Here is a 21,672-nt window from a genome sequence, read left to right on the forward strand (position 1 = left end):
ACTTTCCCAAGAAAAGCAATAATTTGTTATTTGCATGGACATGCTAACATTTTGTTATAATAAAACACCCATGCCACCACGGTCCCATATTGCATGATAGGACCCGAAACTACTTTAGTGTTTCGGCTGTTCAGCTTGGAATGGTCATTTTAAGATGCATTATTTGAATATGATCAAATATGAACATTATTCATGTTTATATTGATATATTTGTATTTTAATTCTTCTTCAATAGATCTAGATATTATGTCAGATCTGCCATCATGAGGGGTCCAACTGTGAATTTGATGTTAATGTCTTTAACTTTGATCTACTAAGCATATATCCAATACTTTTATGTTTGCTATACGCAACTATTGGTGCTGTACATGTATTGAATATTTGTACACAATCTTCGTTAAACTGTAATAAATGCCAGTGTTTCATTATACGTTTCTTTATTTTACGTACATAAACTCATCATAGATACCAGGACAAAATTTTGTATATACGCCAGACGCGCGTTTCGTCTACTAAAGACTCATCAGTGACGCTCGAATCCAAAAAAGTTAAAAAGGCCAAGTAAAGTACGAAGTTGAAGAGCATTGAGAACCAAAATTCCTAAAAGTTTTGCCAAATCCAGCTAAGGTAATCTATGCCTGAGGTAGAAAAGCCTTAGTATTTCAAAAATTCTAAATCTTGTAAACAGTTAATTTATAAATATAACCATATCAATGATAATTATATGGATGATATTTAGTCATTTAAACAAACGGAATAGTTTGTTTTTCTTTTGATTTATTTTTTTGTAATAAATCAGTACGGTCAATTGATAAATAAACTCATCATAGATACCAAGACTAAATTTTGTATATACGCCAGACGATAAAGCATCAGTAATACTATCATCTATAATCTCACTACGCTTGACACAAAGGCAATTTTCCCCCTAAAACGAAACGAAAAATTGTTATTTCATGAATGTCAACTATCGCATTAGACTATTTACCGGATTTGTTATCACATAAGCAACACGACGAGTGCCGCATGTGGAGCAGGATCTACTTACCCTTTCGGAGCACATGAGATCACCCCTAGTTTTTTGTTGGTGGGGTTCGTTTTGTTTATTCTTTAGTTTTCTATGTTGTGTCATGTGTACTATTGTTTATCTGTTTGTCTGTTTCATTTTAAGCCATGGTGTTATCAGTTTATTTTCGATTAATGAGTTTGATTGTCTCTCTGGTATCTTTCGTCCATCTTTTATTCGAAAAGCAGATAAAATAACACCACAGTGATCTGGGATAAACAGAATATATTAATGAAGGACTGAGGCAATTGAGTAGTGCTTCTCACTTCATAGAAATTGCAAAATTAAACATAATAGAGACCAACCAGAAAATCAATACTTATATCTTTGAAATGCATAGAAAAGGGATCATGGATGAAATTACGTTTAATTATCTTTCTGCTAAGCGAGATCTCAAACCAGGAAGGTTGTATCTTCTGCCTAAATTACACAAACTTGATTCTGAACTAATAAAAAGGGTTTAACAGAATCCTACGCTGTATAAAAATGTCAGAATTCAAGGAAGGGCTATTGTTTCATTATCGGGTACTGTTTTAGATAGAATAGGGAAGTATTTGGATACATTCATGCTCCAATCAGAAATAAAACAAGAAACACATTTAAGAGACTCATTAGAATTCATCAATATTATTGAGAAATTGCAGGTAAAACCTGACGCTTACTTAGTCAGTTTTGACATAAAAGAAATGTACAACAATATGTTCCATGTAGAAATGATTGACGCAGTCAAGCATGCTTGGCCTACGATAATTAAAGTCAACATATGTTAGTATTGCCTCCACTGCGATATACATTGGAACTTCTAAAGATAGTTCTTGAAAATAATGAATTTATGATCAACGGTAAATTTTATAAAACCTCAACTTGAGTTCCAATGGGAAATAGCTTATCACCTGAAACTACAGATCTGAGAGTTTATGAAGTCTTAAATAGTATTTTAAGGACTTTCAAACATAAACAGACAATATCAAGCCTCTATAGGTTAAGGGACGATAGCTTTTTTTATTTACAATGAAGGTACACATGATAAAATAGCACAATTTTTTAACATGCTAACAGACAACATGCAGTACTAAAATTTACACACGAGCAATCACAAACTCAAATGCAGTTTTTAGATGTGTTGGTATTCAAAGGCCCACGATTTAGAGAAACAGAAACCTTAGTACTTAGAGAGGTCCTCATTCCACCCATCCTCTACTTTCAGATGCATAATTAAAGGAGAAATGCTTCGCTTTAAGAGAAGTAAGAACGTTCCAGTCGATTTGCAAACACGATATGCGTTATTTTTTGAGCGTCGTATTAACAGGGAATATCCAAAAAATGAAATTAAAACTGTTATACAGGAAGTGACTGCAAAACAAAGAAAAGACACAAATATGTATTACAGTAGCCTTCATGGGTATTCTTTACAGTGTTTTCAAGACAGAAATCACACAGGAAGAACAATATCTTAAAACACTGGGATAAATTAAAGGAAGACGGAGAGGCAAAACCTTTATTTGATAACAGACCTCTTTTTGCTTTCCGTAGGCATACAAACATGAAAGGCACAGTTACATCAGCAACTAATTAACAAGTTGCCGATTATGAAAATAGGTTCTATACTTTGTTTGTTAAATTGATAAACAAGGTTAAGCAGATAAAGATTATAAAAAAATATTAGTCAAACAGATCATGAGGTGTCGAGCCCCTAATAAAAATTACATTATTTTTACAATAAGTGTCACTATGCAATGGCTTGTGCTGCTGACGATGGACATGGCCATGGTCAATTAGTTAATTTTAATTGATCTAAATAGATGTTCGAAAAACCTTATAATCTATGGAATTGGGGTGCTGCTATAGGCTGTGACAACGATTTATTAAAATAAATGATTGAGAACAAATGCTTTCTCTGTTTACAAAGTAACATAGTGTTTTAGGAAATATCAACTTACTATCACAGGTTAAATGTAATTGCCACCAAATGCTATAAAATCCGATCATATTATGCTTTAATTCTGGATGGTCTTGACATATATGACAACGCATATTACAAACAAAGGAAAACGTCTTTATTTGTAACACATCAGCAAATACCCCACAAAGTACTCTAAATAAGTCAAACTATCACCATCCAAACTGTTTTAGAAAATAGACCAAATTGTAATTGACCAATCGTAGAATCCGGAAATAAACTAATTGTCAGTTTTGATTCCCAAGCAGGGAATGTCTATAGTAATTTAAAACATGCAAAGAATTGGAATTCTGCAGACCATATACATAATATAGTAAAATTAATACAAGCTTATGTATTTCAATCAACACAGACCGCTACATATGGTGTTTTCACAAATTTGGTGATGAAACATAATTTTGTATAGGCTAATATTGCTCTTGTATTGTTCCTTAGTGAAGTTCCTTGGTATTGAAAAACTAACGACACCCAAATTAAAGCTCAAGACACATAGCGACCGGACCAAAGCCCGATCTAGTTACAACGAGGAGGAAACAACGAAAACGTTTATATACAAATAAAATAGAAGAATAGTTTTCACCTTAATGAGTCTGTTAAAATCTAGAATTTTAATACTTTGTACAATCTTGCTGTGTCTTTTTATTTTTAGATAAAGCTAATTTCCATAGAAAAGAGTTTTTGTCTTTGCGACTTCATGAAAAAAGTACATTTTGTGAATGAATGAGTTTAAACGAATGCTGACATGGTCTATGCGCTGGAGGTCTAGTAATCAACTTCATTTGATATAATGATGAGTGGAAACTTTCCTTCAAATTTGAAGATGCGACAAAGATATGAAATATTTTAAGAGGACCGATAACAAAGTGTTAATTTAGTCTGTTTGTGGGAATTTAAAAAAAAGGGTGATCTACTACATAATTACTTATTACAGCCCAGCGACGTTATTTGCTTTGTCTATATGCCATTTTGTTTTCCATTATTGACATAGTTAACTGCAGAGGGAAATGCCTGTCAAAAGTAAGGAATATTACAGTTGTTTACCAGTTCGTATGATATTTTTGATCTAACAATTTTGTCATTAATGTCATAGGATATACATTTCCAACGTATAACATGCATCAACTACCCAGACTTTGTAAAACGGCACTAGTGTCTGAGTAGAAAGTTGATAAACCAGGGATTTGTAAAAGAACGTCTCGTCTTTTTCCTAATAATATCATTGGACGATACCAAGACCTTATTGATAAATATGCCGTATCACCTTCACAAATAATACACGTTGTTCATGAAGTATAGATTCTAGATACTGACTTTGTTTATCATCTTAATAACGTGTATTGGCGATGCCACTGATGGTGGACGTTTCGTCCCCGAGAGTATCACCAGCCCAGTAGTCAATATTTCGGTGTTGACATGAATATCAATAATGTGGTAATTATAAATTTCCTGTTTACAAAACTTTGAATTTTTCGAAAAACTAAGGATTTTCTTATTCCAGGCAAGGCATAGATTACTTTGGCCGTATTTGGCACAACTTTTTGGAATTTTGGATCCTCAATGCTCTTCAACTTTGTACATGTTTGGCTTTATCAATATTTCGATTTGAGCGTCACTGATGAGTCTTTATGTAGACGAAACGCGCGTCTGGCGTACTAAGTTATAATCCTGGTACTTTTGATAACTATTATAGTATTCTTTTATCTGTCTGTATGACCATTACTTTTACTGTTAAATCTTTTTTTGTAGGATCGATTTGACGTGGTTCTGTACTTATACATCCCATCATTATGGTATTGTTCTAGGACAATTTTGTATTCTTGTTTTTCATTATTGCTTATATGCTTTGTCTATATTCCTTGTAGTGTTTCCTTGTTACAAATGACGTGGCCTTGTACTTATACATCCTGTCATTGATTTTGTGAAATGGCCAATGTTTGTTTATTGACTGAATAATAGTCAACGATAACTCTTACGGGGCGATGATTTATAGAATTTTGATACAGCACACTACAAACTATAATATATAACAAGTCTAAGAGGGTACAACATCACCATAGAATAACAATAAAACGAACAATATGATTTCGGATAACAGATATCCTTCATCAGTATGATCACGATGTGAAATGAATCATGTCACTCTATTCTAATTATAAAACTATCCCAATCTTTAAATTCATACAAAAAAAACCAGCTAAAGCTGGTACAATATTAAAATTTCCAAACATGACACAAAGACTGCCAATATATGCCAAAATAAAAATTGTAATTTGCGATATGAACTGGCACAACAATAAGAATAGTAATTTGCGATATGAACTGGCACAACAATAAGAATAGTAATTTGCGATATGAACTGGCTCAACTGGAATTTTAGAGTTGTGCCAGTTCAATTTATCAGGTTAAATCCACCATTTCCTACACAAGAAAATGCATGTTCCACGTAAGGAATATGACAGTTGTTATTCATTCGTTTGATATGTTTCTAGCTTTTGATTTTGCCATTTAATTGTTGACTTCCCGTCCTAATATTTCTTGTAGATGGGTATATTTGTCATTTTACTTTTTATAACATGATACACATAATAGGAAATGAACTCATCATAGATACCAGGATTATATTTTGTATTTAAACCAGATGCGCGTTTCGTCTACAAAGGAATAGAAAAGTTGCGACAAACATCCGACCTTACTTGGTATTAAGTTAACACTGTTTTCAATTTTTGCTTTAAATCAATGATATTCTAAAAATTGCAAGTAAGATGAAATTATATATACAGCTATATGTATTTATGCCAAGTTATTCTGTGAGTATGTTCTTTAAGTTTGAAGTCAAGGACACCATTGAGATAATCCTGGAGGACCAGCAACACCCGGCATCGATGAAACAGGCATATAGCAACTTGGATAAACACACGGATCTGTTAAAAGAAAACTGTGTTCTATATATGCAATTAAAAGGTTAATACGTTATTTACAACTTTTATATTACTGATTAACTAAATTGTTTTCCCATGCTCACACTCGATCGTAAATATTAAATAATACTTTTTTTATATATGTACGTTTACGCCAAAAAATAACGACATATTTCTGATTAAACGAAGATTCAAAACATATAAAAACAAAAGAATATTATAAAACAATATTTCAAAAAAAGCACACACAACAATACAGTAGTGAATAAGATATCGATTTTTTAAAAACATATATATGAATTAGATGAAATAATCTAGAATCTAGGGCCAAATGCTTTTTAAAATGTCTACTCACTCCCCTCCCCCCCCCTCCCCCCCCCCACACGTTAATTTAGCCACAATTGTCTAGCCTGTCGATATTTTTCAGTAAAATAATCGATTTCGATTCGATATGGTTATATTTTATTTATAAATTAACTGTTTACAAAATTTAGAATTTTTGAAATACTAAGGCTTTTATACCTCAGGCATAGATTACCTTAGCTCAATTTCGAAAAACTTTTAGAAATTTTGGTTCTCAATGCTCTTCAACTTCGTACTTTATTTAGCCTTTTTAACTGTTTTTGATTCGAGCGTCACTGATGAGTCTTTTGTGGACGAAACGCGCGTCTGGCGTATATACAAAATTTTGTCCTGGTATCGATGATGAGTTTATTTTTTAGCGTCTATGTAAGATTCGCAATGAAGTCTGTTTACTCACCCGATAAGCCTACACATCCACTGCCGTCTTTACATCCGGGCACCATACACCTACATGCAGCAGTCTGTGAAACACATTGTAATCCATCGGCACATTTAGTCTTGTCTCCAAGACACTGGTAATCTTACAGAATAATAAAATTCATTTATTTAAGCATTCACATACATTATATAAAAATCAACCAAAGCACAATTCATTTATTTAAGCATTCACATACATTATATAAAAAGCAACCAAAGCACAATTCATGAGTCACTCAGTTTCCATAGAATAATCAACGAATTATTTCGAATTGGCTATCTTGTAGGAAATGTTATTACTTTAATACTACCAACGTTATGGTGTTTAGATAAATCGAATGCAGATAATGAATGTTTCTCCGCATTTTGTTCCATTGCCACCTAAACCTTTACCGCTGAGTTTGAATACAATATTCAACCATGATAACATGTTTAACAAAATAGTAGAATTTGGTTGATAAAAGAAAGAAAGGATAAGAACACGGCATATTAAGATATTTCAAAACAAACAGGACTCATTCTTAAACGTTTAGTTTATAAACGTTTCTGAAATCGAAAAAGAAAAAAATCTGACAAAACACTTAAGATTCGCATCAAGAAATATAACGAACAAGAATGTATACACTATCTTTTTCTATGTTCAGTGGACCGTGAAAATGGGATAAAATCTCTAATTTGGCCTTAAAATTAGAAAGATCATTTCATAAGAATCACGTGAAGCGGGACGGATGAACAAACGAAGGAACGAACAGTCGAACGGACGGACGAACAAACGAACGAACAGTCGAACGAACGGACGCACAGACCAGAAAACATAATGCCCATCAATGGGGCATAAAAATACCTCTGCAAAAAGCCTCATTCTCCTCTGACTCGTCTGTACAGTCGTTATTACCATCACAAACCAGTTCATCATGTATGCACTTTTCATTGTCTTTACATTTCCATTTCCCTGACGGACAGGTGTAATCTGAAAAAGGAATACAACTTTGCAAACATGATTTATATATTATTAATTATAGCAAAAGAAGCAATCACAATAATAATTTATAAGAAATAACAAAATAACGCGTACCCAAAAAAGAACTGATGATCCTATCGTTTGTTTTTAGTACATTTATATCAATGTTGATTACATCAGCTGCTAAAAAATATGAAAAAATCTAGAATATAGTATCACACTTAATCATCACATACTTTTTAAAATGCTCAAAGTTAATTGTTATTTGAAAAGAAACATTTCGTTGTGTTGATTTGTTTCAACTATCTTTTATCTACAAAGTTTTTATATCCCAAATATTTGTTTAGTCTTAAATGTCTGAAGTTTGTCGATATTTTTGTGTACAATAATTGATTTCGGTCTTTTACAGCGTCTAGTTAACGCCAGCACAACTTGTACATAACTAGCCATGTCTGCATTTTGGAGCCCACGTGTTTTCTTTCAAGTCCACCAAATTTGTTCCCTTTATTACTATAGATATACTGTACTTTACCTTTGCAAACTTGTATTGATTCGTCTGATTTGTCCTTACAGTCGATATAACCATCACATAATCTTTTTTCAGAGATACACTGCAGTCCATTCAAACACTTCCAATGTCCTTGGGAACACATGTATTCTATATTATAAACAAAATATACGAAAAAGAAGTTTATAATTCCGCCAGTAGACATTCATAAGTTTACATGTTAATACGACATAAGAGTATACTATTGTGATGATTTTGTAAATAAGAGTAGTTACTGTTCGGTAGAATATTTATTTGAAGTATTTGTATATACTGAGATAAAACGTAGAAAGGAAGAAGATATTGCGATATAACATGTTTAGTAAGGAGGTAAACGAAACTCTAATACCCAATTAAAACAAGTTAAAAAGTTCATATGTTCAATAAGTGTACGACTTCCAAAGTCGTTTATAAGCAAGCCTGGATTTTCACTTACGGTCATTCGAAAAAATCTCAGTAGACATACGACAAAGGTATGGTACATGGATATTTGAGATTAATTAAAGTCTCGTAAATGGGTTGATGTCTATAAGGAAAATTACGGACGTGAAGAAGCCTTGCAATGTTGTACTGTACTGAACAAGTGTGAATGCGTGTAAGGAACATAATTTTACTAGTAGGAAAAGTTTGATCCTGACCTAGGAAAAGTTTGTAACTGTACAATTTTGCATCTGTTTTATATGTACTTGAAGAAGGATATCTAAAGACAGTACACTAAAGAACGTAAAGTGCAGTTGTACATGTTTTGTTCATTGATATTATTTTATTGATACATATTAATTATTAGATAATTTTCTTTTTTAAAATAGAACATTTTGGATTCATTATTAAACAGGTAACTAACCTTGTAGATATTTATACAGGCATGCTTACCTGGTATACACATAACACTGTGTATACGTAGAAATGAATGTCGTAGAAAATACATTCATAAATGCTTAAATACGACTTTTCAATCATTTTCAATATTTCATAGAATACCGCAAGTTAAGGACGTTATCTTAACTCCTATACATTTCTAGACCGGATACCATCGGAGACCGTGTATATTACATATTAGGCTATTAGGGAGGCGGGGCTTATTTCAATACACGGTTAGTAGTTGAGTTACGACTTTGACACTCTTTTATTAATTAAATATATTAAATGATCTGTTTAATATTGTTATATTAAGGTTGTTGATATTGAAGTGTAACTGTTGACATTATTTTGTGTTTTGTGCACACAAAAAAGGAAACTAAATTTGTTATTTTGATTCACGTCAACTTCTTGTGGTTGCAATTCCCTTGTGTAGATCACATTTGAGAAAAAGAGAACGGGATCGCGGTTGCGACGATTGCAACATATTCATTATCATCATAAATAAAACTTTTCAAAACTATCAACTAATTTGTGATGCCGCTCGTAAATAGTTATCAAAGGTACCAGGATTATAATTTAGTACTCCAGACGCACGTTTCGTCTACATAAGACTCATCAGTGACGCTCAAATCAAAATATTTATAAATACAAACAAGTTCAAAGTTGAAGAGCATTGAGGATCGTAACATTTTCAAAGAAATGATTTAACTTGCAGTTTTGATATCGACCGAATCTCATTGTCCTATTGTGATATATGAAGTAGACTTTTCTCTGTCTGTTACTTGGATGGAGGTTGTTTCATTTGCACATTAGCATGAATACCACATTATATATATATCTATCTGTTGGATGTTTTATTTCAAAGTGAAAGACAAAATTGTTAGAATATTCAAAAGTAAATAGAACAAAATGGTTGCTATTTTGATCAACTAGATAGATTGAAATATAACGTTTATCAGTTTGAGCTCCTCAATTAAAAAAAGTAACGATGAGGGGTTGTAGCTTCCTGCTGCTTAATCGTTTTGTTCTAAAAGATATCATAAGGAACTTCATTTAATTTATATATAAGAACAAATGAAAATCAATCAGCATACGATTCATCGTGCCATTAGTATCTGTTCAAAAATATAGTTTTCAATACCTGTACAATTAGCCTCGTCTGAATTGTCGTAACAAACAGGGTAACCGTCACAACGTCCATTCTCATGGAAGCATTCCAGTTTGTTGGCACATTTCAATTCTCTTTCCGAGCATTGTTGTGCTTTTAAATACAAACAACAAATTATGAATAAAGACTACAAAAATCTTAAAGCATCATCTACTCGTATATCGACAGCTGTCCTTTTAAAATAGTTGCACCATAATTTTATAAAAGTGCGAAACTAAACGATCTTGTCTCGACAAGTTGTGTAAACAATTTAAATATAAAAGGGAAATCAAAACAAATATTTCTAATGTAAATGTTTTTCAGGTACAGTCAGTTCATTGGCAGAATACGAAATTGTAAGGGTTTTAACTTCTTCTTTTAGTCATCCTTCATTTTAAGTCCTAATATTTTTAATACTCAATGTTTGAATGTTACGCCTGTTCTGCGTTGTTTTACCCGATACATGTTATACTACACTATACCAATACAAAATGCCTTGTCTATAATCTGTTCTGTAATTAGGAGACATTGTGTCAATGTTGATACTCAAAAATACGTCTAGCTTAAAAATATTAAAACTGGTATCTTTGATGACTTTTATGATTGTTGGTTTGTTCGTATCAAGGTATCAACAGCCCAATAGATTGTTGCCTAGAGTTTTCAATTTGCGGGACACTAAGTCTTATATACTCTAATGCATATATTGCCTCACCCGTAGTTGATATTTTCGCCCTTTTATATAATACCCTTAACCTTCGTATTCGATTTGTTTCAGAGATATCAGAGATACACTTTATCTTATAAGAATGGTACAATTAAATGTATCTTTGATATAAAGCTTTATTCTAGAATACAAAAGATGTGTGATGCAAAATTGTAATTGTTTTAAGACAAACTATACTGTCCAAATATCAAATGAATTTAAAACGCACCCATCCATGTTTTTTTTCATGTTGCAGGGTTTATGAAAAAATAATTATTTCGTCCAACATAAACAGTCTTTCTTATGTTGTACTGTTACACCAATGTCCCAGGTAAGGAGGAGGGTTGGGATCCCGCTTATATGTTTAACATTGTCGATGTATGTGCATGTCCCAAGTCACGAGCCTGTAATTCAGTGGTTGTCGTTTGTTTATATGTTGCACATATGTTTTTCGTTCATTTTTTGTACATAGACTTGGCCGTTAGTTTTCTCGTTTAATTGTTTAGAATTGTCATTTCGGGGCCATTTAATGCTAACTATGCGGTTTGGGCTTTGCTTATTGTTAAATGCCGTACGGTGACATATAGTTGTTAATTTCTGTGTTATTTTTGTCTCTTTGAAAGAGTTGTCTCATTGGCAATCATACGACATCTTCTATTTTATATACACAACATGAAAAAGAAAACACTAATTTTTCGAGAGCTATTCAAATATCTACCAATTGCATATTCAAGAGAAATGTTAGTTTTTATATTCTTTATCTTTTGTTATATTTATGTATTTGTTATATATATTATTTATTCTGGTATCACCTAAGTTGGACAAAGGTATACAGAAAAACACATTAGTTTACATTACATTGCATATATGTACATTTGTTGAGGAAGCATTACATTTTTGTTAGAGCAGTAAAAATAATATGTGTGAGTACAATTTGTATTCATTACTTCATGAGTATTTTTTTATTGATGGTTCTAAACCATCATATTTTAATGTTTAATGTAATAAAATTGAGAAAGGAAATGGGGAATGTGTCAAAGCGACAACAACCCGACCATAAAGCAGACAACAGCAGAAGGCCACCAATGAGTCTTCTATATAGCGAGAAACTCCCGCAACTGGAGGCGTCCTTCAGCTGGCTCCTTAATATATATATATACTAATTCAGTGATAATGGACGTCATACTTAACTCCGATTTATACACAAGAAACTATAATAAAAAAATCATACAAGACTAAGAATGGCCAGATACTTCTGACCTGGGACAGGCGCAAAATTACGGCGGGGTTAAAAATGTTTATGAGATCTCAACCTCCCCTATACCTCTAGCCAATGTGTACGCGTTGTATTTCATATATTATTTGATCTTAATTCATAGATTTGTCAAATGACAAAGAGATCATACAATGGATTGTGTGAAATACTCTTTTAAATCTAAATGCGTCGATTATCTGTTTTAACGAAATTCGTTTACCTCTACATGCGTCAGGATCCTCATCCGACCCGTCTATACAATTTGTTCTTCCATCACACCGTGCAGATGAATGGATACATTGCTTGTCATCGCTACATCGCCATTGGGTATTTGCACAATGTTCCACTATTAAGATACATTATTTTATTTGATCATTGATGTTGTTTCTTTTATACAACATTGAATAGGCTTAAATAAAATTAGAATATTGGTAATGGATGTTCTTATTTTTTATATTTGATATTACTTTTTTAAAAAAACAGTACCAAACTCCAAGGTAAATTCACAAAAGGGGAAAGTCAATAAAACCTGATATAATCAACAAGTAAAATCAAGAAAATACGTAGCTCCCTAATCAACTGACAAACTCAAAAGCTCAAACACATCAAAGGAAGCGATAACAACTATCATGTTCCTGGCTTGGTACAGGCATTTTCTTAAATAGAAAGTTGTCGATTAAACCTGGTTTAAAAACTAGCTAAACCTCTCACTCGCATCAAATTCCATTATATTGACAACGTTGTGAACAAAACCGTACAGACACAATACTAGTACATAACAATGTCAAAAATAGGGATATTGCAGTCGACTATGTATTATAATCTTAATCACTTTTAAAACAAACAAATATGTAACAAAGAAGCTCAAAAAGGTATATCTACAAAGCATATTATCAAAAATAAAAGACAATAATACACAAATTTAACATAGCATAAACACAAAGACGGAATGTTACAGAACCACGTCATATATGTATCAAAGAAACATAACTTAGGCTTATAGACAAAGTACATTGGCAAACATGAAAGACAAGAATACAAAAATGTTTAACAATAGCACAATAAAGGGATGTATAAGTACAGAGCCACGTCATATGTATCAAAGAAACATAAAAAGGCATACAGACAAAGCACATTTAGCAAAAAATGAAAGGCAAGAATTAAAGAATTATCACAGAATAATAACACAATGACAAGATGTAAAAGTGGAAGGTTTCAACCTAAATATATGGTATATGTGTTCTAACATTTGGAAAGTTCCTTCTTGTGTACCTACTTTGACATAATAATCCGAATTCATCTCCACCATTGTTGCAATCTTCCTTTCCGTCACAAAATGATGTACGGCAAATGTAACCTCGAATACCCGAACCATCAGAACACGGCAAACATAGATCACAGGAAGTAACAATGTCGTCTGATAACCTTAGGTGGCAATCTGTAGTTAAATGTATAAACCACTAGAAAGCATTCATTTCATTTATACAAGACAAGATATTTCATTTATACAAGACAAGATATTTCATTTAGTATAATACCTAATATATTGAGTTGAATGCTAAAACATCAATGGTTAATAACGTCTCATTCGTACACGTTTATAAACAGATAGATAAGAGGGAACATTAGCACATTCACATATACTAAAACATGAAAGAAACCCGTGTATGAACATGATGGATTAAATATATCTAAATTTTACAATAATATACTAATACAGTATTGTTGAATTTTAAGTTAAAAGAGCGACTAAAGAAACTAGAATTTTTCATCGCACTCTGCTTACCTCACGTCAATTTGGTAACAATGTTAATATCGATTTCTGCAGTCTGTCTTAATCACATGGATATCAATTGAACAATGAACATATCACATTTGTTACCTTTCATGGACCTTGTTCCGTGTACAACTGTAACTACTGAGACAACTGTTAAACACACTATTGCTAAGACCACATTTACATACATGAGGATCATTCTTTAGCTAAAACAAAATTCAAAAGGGATTGCATATGTTCAGTTTTATCACCAGCCCAGTAGTCAACACTTCGGTGTTGACATGAATATCAATTATATGGTCATTTTTATAAATTTTCTGTTTACAAAACTTTGAATTATTCGAAAAACTAAGGATTTTCTTACCCCAGGAGTAGATTACCTTAGCCGTATTTGGCACAACTTTTTGGAATTTTGGGTCCTCAATGCTCTTCAACTTTGTATTTGTTTGGCTTTTTAACTATTTTGATCTGAGCGTCACTGATGAGTCTTATGTAGACGAAACGCGCGTCTGGCGTATAAAATTATAATCCTGGTACTTTTGATAACTATTTACACCACTGGGTGGATGCCACTGCTGGTGGACGTTTCGTCCCCGAGGGTATCACCAGCCCATTAGTCAACACTTCGGTGTTGACATGAATATCAATTATATGGTCATTTTTATAAATTTTCTGTTTACAAAACTTTGAATTATTCGAAAAACTAAGGATTTTCTTACCCCAGGAGTAGATTACCTTAGCCGTATTTGGCACAACTTTTTGGAATTTTGGGTCCTCAATGCTCTTCAACTTTGTATTTGTTTGGCTTTTTAACTATTTTGATCTGAGCGTCACTGATGAGTCTTATGTAGAAGAATTGGAACTTTCCGTTTAGAATTTCCCTCTGAAATCTTTTCTCTTTTTTGTTTGACTAATTTAATTGGTAAACATATAGGATATAATCCCAAGGTCAATGCGATAAACTTGTTCTCATTTTATTAATTTTTAGATAATTTTTTAAAAGGCATGTTTGAAAAAAACCTTTAGTTAGTGAATGTAGAATAAAGATATTTTGAATTTGTTCAACATGTACCAGTGTTCATTTTCAAAACAAGATAGCTAATATAAAAATAATTATACTAGCAGAAACTAGAACATTAAACCAATTGAAACTTTGATTATGGGTCATCAGTAAACAGAATAAAGAAAAGTCAGAGCATATCGATGGACGTGTCAATTTTCACATACTAGTTCGTGTGCCATTTCTGAAAACGTTAACACTTATGTATAGAAGGACTCTTGGAAAAATAATTCTGAGTTTAGGAACATTTATTTGCTAAATTATCGAGTTTTAAAAGTATATGAAAACCTTATATCTGACGTTATTTTGTCAATTAGATTAGATTAGATAAAAATCTTTGAAAAGTCTTGAAAAAATATGATCATTTACTGAATGAAAATTAAAGTTTTTTTGTTTTTGTTTTTAGTGATGACCATCACTGTGCAGTTAAAGCAAGCGTTTTAAGAACACACTAAAGAATTGTCAATAGCCATAACGTTAGCAATGTTTTTTTAAACAAACAATTTACAAAATTGTATTAACTTACCATCTGTGTATTAAAATATTACAAAACAAGTTTTCAACTAAGTTCGTATGTATAACTTTTTGACGGTAAATGTCAAATTAATGTTGCCATATATCAATAAAATCTAAAACTTGTTATATCCAAATCATAAAAAATTACATCTCTTTATATACTTATTAGAATAAAACGGTGTATAACGGAAATTATTAGGCTGATAAAAAATTTAAATGCAAAATTTATTTTAGACATTTACAGGCAATGCATAAAGGTCATTTATATGATTCAGGGTTTGGTTTGTGCTTGTCAAACAGAATTGAGAATGCATTTTCGATTGACATCACAGTTTCTAAATATTCTATTCCATTTCTGCTTCTATAGGAAATGTCGTGCATTGTCTTTTTGGAAACACTTTGGTAGTACTTGTTCGTATCATCCAACTCAGTTGTCAGTGCTCCGGATCCGGTAGTGAATTCATTTATTAGAAACTGTTTCCGTTAATATATTAAAAAGTTAAGGAGAAACTTAGGTTCTAAATACCTAAGTTGACCTCAGATAAATTTGGCTATTTTGTTAGGGAACTTTTGGCCATATAGTCCTTCAGGTATTAAAGATGATTAATTATTGATGAAGAAAAGCTCTCCGGACGAACGAAATTGATAGTGTTATTTTCAGGTATGAGAGTTCGCGAAATGAGAGTCTTCCGATGTCACTACGAAGTTATCAATCCGAAACCTAAAATCCCCGTTAATGGAAACACAGTAACCGTAATAGGCACACCAAACAGAAAAGAGGTTTTTTTTAGGACTTTATAAAGGTACGTTGTTACATAAAAGGGGCACTAGTTGTCAAATTCATAGTCGCCGAAATGACTCAAATTCTTATATTTGATTTTTACCATAATATGAAAACTTTTATTCAAATTATAGAAAGTCACAAACAAACAATACACAATAGACGTAGTCGATAATATGTCTCAGCGTTTCGTGCGTTTTTTAGTCTAGACACAATATAATTAACTTTCGAGTTGTTCTCCGAATACGATGGTCATATAAGTAATAAAACATATATATAAATAGAAAGAGATCTCATAGATGTTTGTAGGGCTTTTTAATTTCATACTATAGGTTGAAAATATATTTTAATAATCGTTTTTACTTGTATAGATATAAGTTGTTGTTGATCGAGTAAGTCAATCAAATGATGTACCTGTGTTTCATTTTATCAATGTTGACATTCTTTCCTTTTTTCTAACAGAATACGCACAATTTATGCGATCCATCATTTGCTAAGGGTTAAAGTTCACATGAATACAAATCCAATGAGGTTGAATTATTCACCTGCAAGTGAATAATTCATCATCGATGTTTCGAAACATATTTTGACAAAACTGAACTGTATTGGCTGCTAAAAGCAAATTATTATTTCACTATTTCACTTCTATATTTGATTAAACAAAACGGAATCATGTTTCAATTTTTGTTATATATCTCGTAGCAAGTGCCCCTTTGAGACATAGCACATTCAAAAATCGAATCCTTATTAGTGTTATGCTTTTGAAAATTAACCGATATCTGTTGCCTTTTAAACTCAGAAACCGTAAGTTGTATACACCTAGGAGATTTTTGATAATTATCAAATGTGACCTTAAAAACTAGGTTCGATCATATATAAATAGAAGTCTTGAGTAGGGGAAATGTTGAGATCTGTTGACAGTTTGTTAAAAAAAATTATAACTTTGAGCTATTATAACTTTTAAACCATTGGTGGTATTCAGGTATGACTATCAAATCATACGACCTTCAATTTGCATGAAAAGTTTAAAAAAAATATAATCTGTTAAAATCAATTATTTGTAACAGATAATAATGTTGTTGAAATAAACAATTCGTGACTTCCTCACAAATTCAGTTTCATATTTATAGACATTGTTTATTTCGTTGCTGATTCACACATCCTAAAAAAACATGTTAATTCATGAAGTTAAATCTTATTATAATAAATTATACGAAATAATCTAATGGTGGTATCAAAAATTGAATTGCATGAACTAAGTTCATAAAGCAAATGAAACTAACAATGTTGATATAGCTATAAAGGTAAATATTTATTTACCACACCCCCCCCCTAAAAAAAACCTAACAACTGGGACCTCTCTGTCGTTTGGTATGTTTGAGATAACAGCTGTTCTTTTTAAAGTGATTTATATTTTAATAAAGAAATTATACTTTTTAATCTTTCTAGTAGCCAATTGTTTGAGTTTGGTGACTGTGTAAACACGTCTGTCCCTTCGAACTTGTGTTAACGAATACAATTAATACATTTAAGTCTTACTCTTAATGTAACGTTCATCTAGAGACTGACAATATAAGTTGATTGGGAACAAAACTGTACGACAAAAAGAAACGATTTCAGCTTCGCAATTGTGGTTTTTGAATTTATAAGTAGCAACATTCTAGCAGTGCCTGTCAATGGAATACATACCTCCGAGTCGATACAATATCCAGAATGTTTTCTAATGATTTTCTTGATAGAAGGTTAATGCTCATGAGGAAGGTAACAAACCAAGCATTTCAAGTAGTAAATTTAATACATCCCTTCGTTAATTTACGGACGCCATCACAGTTGGTTTACCATTATGAATAATCTGTTTCACAGAAAATTGAAAGATAACTTCAAATTGTTCACAACCCTGTCCTTCACATTTTCCAGAATGTTTTCCATTGTAATTCCGTCATCTTTGTTTCTATGAGGATTCTTTTTTTACATGTCACTTTCGGAGTTTCCTGTAATATTCTTGTCATTGGTGTGATAAAGTTTTCCGGTCTTTATGCAAATTTTCTGAACTTGAACTCCATGGAAACACTTTCGGTAAAAACAATGGCTGATTCCACCATTGAAAATTGTCTTGGAAAATGTGAAGGTCAGGATTATTAGAGTGTGATCACTTAAAAGGTAGGTCAGTAGTGGTTTTTCTTTTGGCGATTTATGAATGGAATGTTAAAAACTAAACCATGAGTGAACATGGTTGATAGTGTAGATTATTTTTACCTATAACCGCTACGAATTTCAGCTGACGGCGACTACAGTGTAAAACATTTCAAACAGGAAAACCAACGACAAAATCTGTATACAAACCAAGAAATATCTTTGAACCATACGAACAAACGACAACTACTGGACAACAGGCTCCTGCCTCAGGACAGGTGCATAGATATGTCGCTGTGTTGAAGACCCACTGTGGCCTTATGTCTTCTTGACATATTCCCATTAATTACAATTTCTATTCCCAGTTTTTATTTCTATTGTAATTAAAAAAACATATCACTATGTTCACATGATATATTCGCTATCAACAATTTATTAATTCCGTATTACGAATTCCTCTTTCGTTTGTAATGTTGACATTATTCTTTTTGGTTATCAGATAAACAATTGTGAAAAATAATTTGATTCACAACATGGCAGTGGGGATCAACGGAACAGCGACAGGGTAATGCGCAAGCACAATTGTGTTGGCTTTATTTGTGTATTGATTGTTATGCTGCTGTCTCTTTTAATTGGATTGTTTACATTTAATGAAGACTTCGTCTTCATAACTATAATATTTAATGTCTCGTAAGCCACGCGGTTTTTTTTTCATATTTTTATTAGTTGCTTTGTTTAGCGATTTAGAAGCAACCTTTACAATCATAAAACAAATCAAACCCAGTTCTTGATATTCAACTGTATTGTACTATTCTTATTTTAACAGATCTTGGATAAGCTGCTATCTTTTTCTACGTTTCAAACATTAATATTACACACAATAGAAAACCCGCTCACGTCATGAGGAATTTTGATATGCTGATATTATATTTGCTCATGTTGTGTTGTGATATGGGACCGTCCAAACATGTCCTATAAAAGAAATAAAGAAGAAAATTGTGGCCGACTGCACAAGGATGGGATAATATGATATACAAAAACATTTGCCACTGAACATATCAGAGCTTGATCTCAGTTATAACAATATATTATTCCTCGGAAGCAAGGCATTTGAACGGTTTGGATTTTTGAGATATTAAAGATCGATAATATTGATTTGGGGATTATTGAAACAGAAACGTTTTATGGTCTAACCAAACATAGGTGGCTTTCAATGAGAATTTATCAATTTAATATATCATCCATAATTTTTAAAAGTGCATTTAAACCTTTATCATCTCTAACTCATTTAGACAACAGATAAAATATGCACAAATTGATCAGAAAACCAACAATAGAGTATCCCTTTTTTGGTGATTTACTTGAACTAAAACAGTTATATATGGATCTTGCCCAAAAACCCGTTTTCAACTCAAGCAGATTTGAACAGCTGCTCAACCTTCATACACTAAAATTTGAAAAATGTTATTTACAAAAAATGTCAAATGATACGTTGATCAATTTACCAAGTACTATTAAAGCGCTACACATTTGCGGGTGTAGCACGTTTATACCCGTTGTATAATTTGGGTTCTTAAAACCTTTCCCCACACTTATGAAGTTAAATATGATTGAAGTCAACATCAAACTAGCAGATGCATTGAACATTTTATTCCCGTTTACTGGAAGGGAAATGACTTCAATAACTTAATTTATTACCTGTGATATGGTGAAATATTTGAAAGAAATTTTTGTGCATACGTTAGTCTTAGCAGAAGGTAATATTGTTGGATATGAACAAAATTCTTTACTCGCGTTTAAATATCCTCACTGCTTAGAGTATCTTGTGTTTTCAGGGAACCGGTTTTCTATAGCATATGGACATAGTTTGATAGAGCTTATAGTTTTCGAAAAGAAGATAACTTACTTGAAATTCATTGACTTATCTTATAATGCCATCAATTTTAACGATATGAAGTACTGCAATATTGAAGCTCTTCAAAGTGATTAATTCAGAAACGAAATATATAGCAACGGCTGTGAAGTTCAACCAACAGATGCTATAACATTGCAAAATTCAAATACAAACCTTTCGTATTCTAAATTGACCGAAGGAACAAACATGACGATTCCGTTGCCCGTAAACCTTACCTTTCTCCGTTTATCGCATTATATGACATCATATATGCAGTATGGAATTATTTTCTGTGACTGTATCTTACATTAATTTGTAGGATCCTTTACTATAGATAATTTAGCTGATCTGTAAAAAATAACATCTCCATGCCTTATATATCATGTACTGTAGTACGACGCTAGATTAAAATGTACGTGGAAAGGTAACACCCGGCCACCGAAAGGTTCATTTTGATGAATCCTAGGAGGTCGTGTGGTCTAGCAGGACGGCTACAGTGCAGGCGATTTGGTGTCACGATATCTCAGTAGCATGGGTTCGAATCCAGGTGAGGGAAGAACAAAAAAATTGCGAAAGCAAATTTACAGAGCTAACCTGGTTGGGTAGATATTTAGACGAGTTGTATATACATAATGTACACAGCCATGTATCACCATCACTGCTGGTGATCCGATGGATAAATCTGTTGTAGAGTTGTCACTGGCTCAGACGTACTTATAAATATAATTATTAACTGTCACTGTATCTTACATTACTTTGTAGGATCCTTTACTATAAATAATTTAGCTGGTCTGTAAAAAATAACATCTCCATGCCTTATATATCATGTACTGTAGTACGACGCTAGATTAAAATTTACGTGGAAAGGTAACACCCGGCCACCGAAACGTTCATTTTGATGAAGCCCAGGTGGTCGTGTGGTCTAGCGGGACGGCTACAGTGCAGGCGATTTGGTGTCACGATATCTCAGTAGCATGGGTTCGAATTCCGGCGAGGGAAGAACAAAACATTTGCGAAATCAAATTTACAGATCTAACATTGTTGGGTTGATGTTTAGACGAGTTGTATATATATAAGAAAAAAATTAAAAGATAATAACTGTTTCAATTCATCACTTTTACTAGTACTTTCACTGCTTTCACAGATCTTTAGGTAATGTGACTTGTATATAAAACAATTGATTGATATATAATTCTATATATATACCTCGTAGCTGATACCTATGTCAGGTAGAATAAAAATAAAAGTTGCTATAAGTGTCATTCTCATGCAAGTAAAAGATAATTATTAAGTAAGAAAAAAATAACTTTTAT

The 21,672-nt window shown here is 32.3% G+C and overlaps 1 protein-coding gene across 2 annotated transcripts; it reads right to left on the reverse strand.

Annotated features, from left to right (window-relative positions):
• Positions 1 to 5,553: 5,553 nt before the first annotated feature.
• On the reverse strand, positions 5,554 to 18,064 carry LOC143074389 (uncharacterized). 2 transcript variants are annotated; one of them, XM_076249871.1, is made up of 9 exons: positions 18,022 to 18,064; positions 14,081 to 14,181; positions 13,475 to 13,636; positions 12,419 to 12,544; positions 10,235 to 10,354; positions 8,218 to 8,343; positions 7,569 to 7,694; positions 6,705 to 6,827; positions 5,554 to 5,947 (listed from the first exon to the last, which is right to left on the reverse strand). In XM_076249871.1, exons 2-9 carry the CDS (start codon positions 14,172 to 14,174, stop codon positions 5,859 to 5,861), a joined length of 966 nt encoding a protein of 321 aa, XP_076105986.1. In that variant the 5' UTR covers positions 14,175 to 14,181; positions 18,022 to 18,064; the 3' UTR covers positions 5,554 to 5,858. The 2 variants fall into 2 exon arrangements, with proteins under 2 accessions (XP_076105986.1, XP_076105985.1); XM_076249870.1 differs by lacking the exon at positions 18,022 to 18,064 and adding an exon at positions 15,562 to 15,637 and having other exon boundaries at positions 5,555 to 5,947.
• Positions 18,065 to 21,672: the final 3,608 nt, after the last annotated feature.

This window comes from Mytilus galloprovincialis, chromosome 5 (genome assembly GCF_965363235.1).
Source record: "Mytilus galloprovincialis chromosome 5, xbMytGall1.hap1.1, whole genome shotgun sequence".
NCBI lineage: Eukaryota > Metazoa > Mollusca > Bivalvia > Mytilida > Mytilidae > Mytilus > Mytilus galloprovincialis.